This window comes from Schistocerca piceifrons, chromosome 2, assembly GCF_021461385.2.
Source record: "Schistocerca piceifrons isolate TAMUIC-IGC-003096 chromosome 2, iqSchPice1.1, whole genome shotgun sequence".
Taxonomy (NCBI): domain Eukaryota; kingdom Metazoa; phylum Arthropoda; class Insecta; order Orthoptera; family Acrididae; genus Schistocerca; species Schistocerca piceifrons.
Window position 1 is genome coordinate 358,209,959 of NC_060139.1, and position 9,612 is coordinate 358,219,570.

Genomic DNA, 9,612 nt, shown 5'->3' on the forward strand with positions numbered 1-9,612 from the left:
ACAGCATGTTGTTATCAATGGAGAGACGTCTACAGACGTTAAAATAACCTCTGGCGTGCCACAGGGGAGTGTTATGGGACCATTACTTTTCACAATATATATAAATGACCTAGTAGATAGTGTCGGAAGTTCCATGTGGCTTTTCGCGGATGATGCTGTAGTATACAGAGAAGTTGCAGCATTAGAAAATTGTAGCGAAGTGCAGGAAGATCTGCAGCGGATAGGCACTTGGTGCAGGGAGTGGCAACTGACCCTTAACATAGACAAATGTAATGTATTGCGAATACATAGAAAGGAGGATCCTTTATTGTATGATTATATGATAGCGAAACAAACACTGGTAGCAGTTACTTCTGTAAAATATCTGGGTGTATGCGTGCGGAACGATTAGAAGTGGAATTATCATATAAAATTAATTGTTGGTAAGGCGGGTACCAGGTTGAGATTCATTGGGAGAGTCCTTAGAAAATGTAGTCCATCAACAAAGGAGGTGAATTACAAAACACTCGTTCGACCTATACTTGAGTATTGCTCATCAGTGTGGGATCCGTACCGGATCGGGTTGACGGAAGAGATAGAGAAGATCCAAAGAAGGGCGGCGCGTTTCGTCACAGGGTTATTTGGTTAGCGTGATAGCGTTACGGAGATGTTAAGCAAACTCAAGTGGCAGGCTCTGCAAGAGAGGCGCTCTGCATCGCGGTGTAGCTTGCTGTCCAGGTTTCATGAGGGTGCGTTTCTGGATGAGGTATCGAATATATTGCTTCCCCCTACTTATACCTCCCGAGGAGATCACGAATGTAAAATCAGAGAGATTCGAGCGCGCACGGAGGCTTTCAGACAGTCGTTCTTCCCGCGAACCATACGCGACTGGAACAGAAAAGGGAGGTAATGACAGTGGCACGTAAAGTGCCCTCCGCCACACACCGTTGGGTGGCTTGCGGAGTATAAATGTAGATGTAGATGTAGCGCGTACTTCTCAAGCGTTATTGAGAAAATAGCAAGATAATTTCGGTCGCCCAATATATATACCTGTAAGTGGACATTTTTACCATGAAGCGGCGGCAGCCGAGTGGTGGCCGACACGGTAGCTAAGCGTGTTCGGTGAGAGGGTTTAGCTACCCTCAGTAATAAAAAAACTTAATGAACGAATTAACGAACAACCTGAACAAGTGTCATCGGAAGTCCACCCCGAACAAATTCAACGAACAATATAGAACAAAAATTAGATTAAAAAAAAAAAAAGTGGTTAGCGTTCAAACCCCGTAATCGCTGGGTCGCTGGATCGAGTCCCGCTCGTCAGTTATTTTTTATTTTTAACACAGTCATTTTCTTTACTATTTATATTACAATTGATATAATGGGAAAAATACGTGTAATCGCATGAACTTTTATTAAATTTACAATGTTATTTGGCACTCTACAAATTTTTATTATCACAAATAACATAATATTCGTAACTACCGACTAGTAAACGACCAAACGCATAAAGTGATACTGAAAATGTATGCTTGTCGTGTCTTCAAAATTGTTCGTATTTAATAGAAAGAGAACGAGAAATTGCTTCTCGTGAAGACGCTATTAAAATACACTCGATTCTGCATGACCAATGATCAGCACCGATATTTAAGGAAATGCTGCGTTATGCTTGGTTTGCTTCCAAATTATCAGCTGAAAGAGAGGTTTTGAAAATGTTAACGAGGTTTTTTCCACGGAAAACCTCAAAAGACCTTGCGTCTGCGGAAACATAGCATTTATTCAATGCAACTGGTGCCGTTTAACTTTGTTTTTCATGTTTTTACGAAAAATACCATCCTGCAACTAGTAATGTCAAAAGCGACGATTAATTGTACGTCTTTCGAAAACCGTCTGTGCCGGTCAAAACTTGGAGGTAACAAGTCATTTTGGGCTCCTTCCAGGTATAAGGGATTTCTCAATATCGGACAAGGCTACATTTTCAGTATCACTTTATGCGTTTGGCCGTTTAATAGTCGCTAGTTGTGAATATTATATTATTTGTGATAATAAAAATTTGTAGACTGCCAAATAACATTGTAAATTTAATAAAAGTTCATCCGATTACACGTATTTTTCCATTTACATCAATTGTACTATAAATAGTAAGGAAAAAGACTATGTTAGAAGTAAAAAACCTGACGAACTTGGATCGATCCAGCGACCCAGCGATTACGGTGCTTGAACGCTAACCATTGTTTTTCTTGCATTTTGTTCGGTATTGATCGTTGCGTTTGCTCTGTGCGGACGTCACATGACTTCCGTTCAAGTTGATCGTAGATTTCTTTACTCAGTTTTTGTATTACAGAGGGCGAGCAAGCCTCTGGCCGAACACGCTGAGCTACCGTGCCGGCGATCCACCCGGCTGCCGCCGCTTCATGGTAAAAATGGCCACGCACAGGTATATATTTGACGACCGAAATTATCTCGCGATTTTCTCAATAACGCTGGAGAAGTACGCGCTACTGCTTACACATTGTGTTGTCCTCGTGGAGTACTGCGACTGTACGAAGTTTGCAGTAAATCCGCGTTCCAAACGTCGTGACCTCCCCTTGTGAGTCGTTTCCGTTCCCGCCAGGAAGAGGCTACTGAAGCCAGTGGCAGACGATGCTCGCAGCCGGTAACGTAAACAGCTGTGATCCGTTTCTTTCCGTGCTTTGTTTGTCCATGCGGCGAGTTTATTTTGCGCTACAGAATGTCTGATGCTTGTGGTGGAAGGTGCAAAAAAGTGTGAGTGCTAAACGGAGAGTTAAGCGATCTGCTCATTTTCTGCGCGGTCACACACGTGAGTTCGTGTGCTCAGTGCAGGAATATTTCGATAAGGAGAGAGACAGTCGGTGCAACTCTACTACCTCTAAGGTAGTCGAAAGGACTTCAGGTGCTTTGAACATACATTAAAATACTGTCAACGAAATTTGTAGGGAGAAATACTGAGCAGAAGGGAAAGAGCCTGGTTCATTCAAACTGCGGACACCTGATAAAAGGAGGACGAAACCACGCATAACAAATTTGGACTCTTGTCATCAAGATGCTGCTCGTCGCTACAGTTATGGATATTACGAGAGAAAATAACATCCAACTATAAAGAAGCTGTGCATTACTCTTCGCGAGACATTTATTCGGTGGCAGCAAGACGTCTTTCTTAACAGATGTCAGAGCCGACGGTTTTCGGTATAAAAAATTTAATGGACGTAAAATTATATCGCAGAGAGGTGCCATTGCAGCGTGGCGTTGTTGATTTTTAAGAAATATCGTTAAAGTGCCGTTTGAAGACATTGTGTGTCTCGACGAAGTCTGGATCCACACCGGTCATTCCATAAGAAAAGACAGGACAGAAATGGAAGATATATAGAAGTTCTGCTGCTCCCTTGGGAAAGGACGCAAGAATTATTGTCTTGCATGCTGGAATTGCCTCTGGTTTCGTGCCTAATTGTCTCCTCGTTTACAAATCGAGAGAACAGGCGACTACCACGACGAGATGATCCACGATGGTTTTCTGAAATGATAAAACAGGGCAACTATTGGAAAACTTGAATCGGCCATCTGTCGTTGTAATGGATAATGCCCCATACCCCATACCATTATTAAGGATACAGCTCCCGCGTTGGCAACAAAAAAAGCCGACGTTGTTGGATGGCGTCGGCCGTTGCGACCGAGCGGTTCTAGGCGCTTCAGTCCGGAACCTCGCCGCTGCTACGGTCGCAGGTTCGAATCCTGCCTCGGGCATGGATGTGTGTGATGTCCTTAGGTTAGTTAGGTTTAAATAGTTCTAAGTTCTAGGGGACTGATGACCTCAGATGTTAAATCCCACAGTGGTCAGAGCCATTTGAACCATATCTGTTGAATGCAAAAACGCCACATTGTGAAAATTCATGATGATTTTCGTAAGTCGGTGCTGACGGAAATAGCGAAAACAAATAAGTCACAGTTTCAACAGTATGTTGTGGACGAGGTAGCTAAAGAACATAGCCAACGGCTCTTAGGTTTCTACCGTATCAATGCCACTGAAATGATTTGGCATAGATTAAACGTTACGTGGCAACAAATAACAAAAGCTTCACTGTGGCAGAATTTCAAAGACTGTTAGAGAAAGCAGTGGTACAAACAACGCCATAGAAGTGGAGTAATGTTGTAAGCCACACAGAAATGGTTATTAAGGAAGCATGGAAAAGTGAAGTGAATCTAGAAAGCAATATTCAAAATATAACTACATCCTTGGGCAATTTTCAGTGACTCTTCCACGGACCAGAGCTCAGATAACGACAGTGTCGAGGAAGAAAGTGATGCTGAGCTACGTGGGATTTACCCTCTGCCATTTTTGGGTATATGTTTCGTATTTTTGACTAAATGACTGAATGGTGTGTACTGCCTTTGCACAATAAATGTCAACGAATACTCCTCTACACAAGTACGGCACTCTACATGCACACTACAGTGATTGGTAGTACTCATGCAGTTTATATTATTTTAATGTTGTTAGTTGTTGTATTTACATGAACGACTCAGATCCATTTTACGACCCCTTTCGTGTCGAATGCGACAGCTGAACCTGATTCATTCTGATTATTGTAAAAATAGTGCGCCTCCTGTTGCGTTTGTTGAGATATACAAATACAAGGAATACGATAGCATTTTATACATGGGAGTGCATTTGATAAGCCACAAGAATATTACGATCCTGTAAAGCGAACTCAGTACTGCGCATTAAAAGGCGGCATGTGAAGGTAGTCCAGTAAATGCCGGTTCCCACCCGGGCTGCCGCGCGTCAAAATCGCGTGCGGGGCCTTGATTGACATGAAAAGCCGTCAGCGGCATGGTGCAGCCGGCTTTGCGTCGCGGTTCGTCCATGTGGAACAGCGACCACTGCCACGTGCCGCGCTGCAGGTCCGCGCCGCCAATCACAGAACGGGCTGAGCGTGACGTCAGGTACAGAGCCCCAGCTACACGAACTGTCGCCGAAGCGCTGGCGCCCGCGAGGTTTCGCATTATCTCTGCTTAGCAACGTAAACAGAGATCGCAGTTTGGTTCGCATTGTGAAATAATTTAAAAATATAGTTGTATTACAGACAGTTACACTTTGAGCGGTGTCCATTATCGTTCATAGCCTTCTGACAAGCAACTACGCAGAAGTTTCGCTTATCTGGAACCAGAATATCGGCTTTTCCGGCCGTCCTGAGCGGACGCGCTGTGGCGCTTCTGTTTGGATTTCATGACTCTGCGTAACAGTGTTGTGTAAAATTGTGATTGTGGTGATGCAGCATTTTAGTTTACTTGTATTTGCGAACTGTTAACTGCTGACATGGCAACAATGTTTCCCAGAAAGCTTACCCTAAGATTTGGATTTGACAAAGCAACCCGTAATGTTCAGCCAAGTTCACTAGAAATTCATGACTGGATCGTTGACGTTATTGGCATTACTTCGGATCAGACGCACACTGCTTATTATGACTTGGAGCAATACTGCTTTTTTGTGAAGCTGCTTTCCCCGTTGGTGTTGGAACGGATTTTGCAGAAATTTGAAGGAAAAGCTGAATTCCACCATCGCGATAATTCGGTGAGTACAGTTACTATTTCAATTGCTGATGTTGATTATAAACAAGTCAGAGTATTTAATTTGCCTCCTGAGGTAGAAAACTGCTACTTAAAAGACGCATTATCTAAATACGGTGACGTCAGACAAATTCGTAATGAACGATGGTCAAGCCAGCATAGATTGCAATGCTTTAGTGGCGTTCGTTCTGTCGATATGCATGTCAAACAAAACATTCCATCTCATATTTTGGTTTGTGGCTACAAAGCGCACGTTATATACAATGGACAGACTTTGACTTGTCATATATGTAATGAAAGTGGGCATCTCCGGCAAAACTGTCCAAAAAAGGTGTTTGTATTGCAGAATAATTTACAACAGCGTAAAAGGTTAACACTGGCTGATCTTGTGACTGAAAATCAGATGACGGGTGGTGAAGTTTCCAGCATTTCGGGGAATGTAGACGACAGGCCACAAAATACTCTTGAAGCATTTCCACCTTTACTCAGGAAAGACACTGTAGACAATCCGGCTGGAAAAAGTAGTATAACCACTAACAAGAGACGTCGAACTTGTGACGGCAGTAGCACAGATGAAGAAGATATCAACCTATCGCTGAAAGTTGTAGGTGACATTCAGAAAACAGTACTGGAAACTGTTTCAGACAATATTGTCAGCATAGATTCGAACTCTGAGTCCAGTACATCACTAGACAGATCGAATATGCTAGCATCACCTGAACAGGTCGAAGTGACATCAGAGTCCCATTCTGTAGCGCTGGACGCGCCAGTAGATGGCAATGCGCTGCTATTGGTGACGCCACAACCCCGCGCTGCAGTACCCGTACGTCAATCAATGCAGACAGATTCACTCGCAGATGCAACTGAAAGCAAACATGACGAGGTAGCGAGTGATTGTCAGCAACAGGCGACGTCACAGCCAAAATCCCAAGACGAAGAAGCGGAGTTTTACAACAACAACACACAAACAGTAAACGAAAGTGTTCATAGAAGTGATGGGGCATTGGAAGAGTGTTTGCAAACTGATTCTGCGCCGCCTTTGGCAGATGAGATGGTGGCACACGACTGCCCCTCAGATCCACCGACACCGCTCTCGGTAGAAAACTGTTCAGGTGGTGGGCGGAGCAGACATTCGGTGAAGGCTAGTGTCAATGCAAACCGCAAGAAAAGTAAAAAGAAAGGTTCTAATGCAAACCGTGACGGTGGTCTCCAGTCAGATTCTCAGGAAGTATCCGGCATGGAGTGGCATGAAATGATAGACTAGCGGGAAAAAGGTCACTCCCCTATGTTACAGTCATATACGATTACCACGTTAAACATTAATAGAATACAGTCGGATGTTAAAATAGCTGCTCTGAAACAGTTTCTGTATGAGTCAGCGACGGATATTGCTCTCCTACAGGAAGTGGTATTCCCACAATTAAATTTTTCCAATTACGTTGATTTTTACAATATTTCCACTGAAACGAATGTTGGCACGGCCATTTTAGTTAGAGAAGGCATCCCCGTACATGACGCTGATAAATTAGAATCAGGGCGAGGAATTGGAATAAATGTAGCAGGAGTTACTATAGTCAATTTATATGCTCCTTCTGGCAGCAGTAATAGAGCTGCAAGAGCCACATTCTTTAATGAAAGCGTAATTTATTTACTGAGGAAAAACCCCCTCCAACTTATAATAGGGGGAGATTTTAATTGTGTATTGAGTCGAAAGGATCAAACCCCCAACCTCAATTACGCAACTGACATGAGACGTCTTGTTGTTGATTTAAAATTAAAAGCTGCGTGGGAAATAAAATACCCAACAATGGTGAACTTCACTCATATTGTTGCGAATTCCTGTAGCAGAATTGACAGAATTTACGTATCGGAAAATTTAGCAGATAAAGTACTGAAAACAGAAACTGTTCCTGTTAGTTTTTCCGATCACAGTGCGTTGCTGACCTGCGTAAATTTAGCACCACAACCTACCCGAAGAGTAAGAAGCCAGTGGAATCTAAATATATCGTTATTATCAGAAAAAGACTTAGAAGATGCCCTAACCAGAGCTTGGGAAATGTGTCTCCGTTCACTGAACAACTTTCCAAGTGTGATAGAATGGTGGACCCAACGAGCGAAACCGAAGCTAAGGAAAGTTTTAATATCTTTTAGTATAGATATGGCCAGAGAAAGGAAACAGACTGTAGAATTCTACTACAGCGTGCTCAGGGACCTCTACGATCAGACAGATGCAATTCCTACACGATTAAAAGACATCAAGAAAATAAAAGCAAAGTTAATAAGTCTGAAACGTAAGGAACTGGAGGGACTTAAAATAAAATCTAAAGCAAAGTCAGTCACTGAAGATGAGACTGCTGCATTGTACCACCTTGTCAGACACGCCAAAAATAGAAGAAGAAGTTTCATGGATGAACTTCAAATAGATGATGGTACCATAACCACCACCCAGAAGGAAATAATTAAAGAGATCTCAGCGTACTATGAACGTATGTATGCGTCAGGGGAAACAAACGAAGAAGAATACGATGACCTCTTTGGGACATATCTTCCACGAATATCGCGAGATGGTGATGAGAACATTTCTTCGGACATCACCAAAGAGGATGTATTAGAAATCGTGTGCAGCTCCCCTGCTAGAAAATCTCCAGGACCTGACGGACTGCCCATTGAATTCTATAAACGATTTTGGACCCTAATAGGAGAAAAGTTCACCGAAATTGTCAATGAAGTCTTACAAGGAAAGCCAGTGCCTGCAGAGTTCAAACAATGCAAAATCGTGTTGATCCCGAAGAACAGAGGCTGCAAAAAAATAAACAACCTACGGCCGATTTCGCTTTTAAATTCCGATTATAAAATTATAGCTCGAGTAATTAACAAGCGCTTTACACCATGCACTGCTGACATCATAGGCCAACAGCAGACTTGTGCTTTTAGAAGAACGATTTTACAAACTGCGGCTTTGTATCGCGATGTCATTGCGTTAGCACAGGCAAGTAACATAAAATGTGGACTGCTTTTCATAGACTTCCATAAGGCATTTGATCAAATTAATCACAAATACCTGATAGAGATAATGCGTCGAATGGACTTCCTGCCAAAAACCATCGACATCATCAAGAACATGGCAATGGGTGTTACTGCACAAATCTCCGTTAACTGTCAACTGACAAAAAAAAAAATTGAAATAAAAAGGTGTGTTACCCAAGGAAGCCCCTTATCCATGCTCCTGTTCGTTATATCGCTGGAACCTTTCTTGAGACAGCTACAGCACAGGCTGACAGGCCTTACCATTCAAGGAACAAAGACCGTGGTAGGTGCTTACGCGGACGATGTAGGCGTAATCATCAGAGACCAAACAGATGTGACACAACTAGAGATGATACTTGCACAATACTGTTCTGCATCAGGTGCGAGAGTAAATGAAAATAAAAGTAAATTTCTAAATATAAAGCGGCTTGCTAACTTACGCATTGAGTGGGCGAACCATGTTAATGAACACAAAGCTCTTGGAATGGCATTGACAACGTCCCTTTTAAAAATGATAGCAATAAATTGGCGGGAGGCGGCAAGAAAAATCAAGGGAGCTTTGATTGAAAACTGTCAACGTAGCATAGACCAGTTCCAGAGAATATTGTTTATCAACACGTATATTTTATCCAAGGCCTACTACATAGCACAGGTTCTCCCCATTCCATCAATGGTGGCGAAGACGATCATGTCCACCTTAGCAAAGTTCTTGTGGAAAGGGGAATTGTTTCGAGTGCCGGTGAAGACAGCAGTTTTGGATCCAAGCAATGGAGGAATGGGTCTAACCGACATCAAGTCTAAAGCGATGGCATTGTATGTCAAACGAACATGGAGCATAATGTGTAATGATCCAGGGTGCATTACAGCAAAACTATATGATATTGTTAGGCCAGAAAGTGTAGAGCCGCCGATAAATATACAAAAAATAAGTTTTAAGCTGAAACACATTAGGGAGTATTATCTTGAACTAAGTTATCTCAGCAAAAAGATTTTAAACTCCAAAAACGTTACAGCAAAGGCGAT

At 42.6% G+C, this 9,612-nt stretch overlaps 1 protein-coding gene across 1 annotated transcript in view; it reads left to right on the plus strand.

The window, feature by feature from the left end:
- Nucleotides 1-6,826, plus strand: part of LOC124775381 (dentin sialophosphoprotein-like) — a 28,919-nt gene extending 22,093 nt beyond the window's left edge. Inside the window, exon 2 of the mRNA XM_047250216.1 lies at nt 5,966-6,826. Within this exon, the coding sequence (XP_047106172.1) occupies nt 5,966-6,826 (861 nt within the window). The remainder of the gene's footprint in view (nt 1-5,965) is intronic.
- The last annotated feature ends 2,786 nt before the right edge of the window (nt 6,827-9,612 follow it).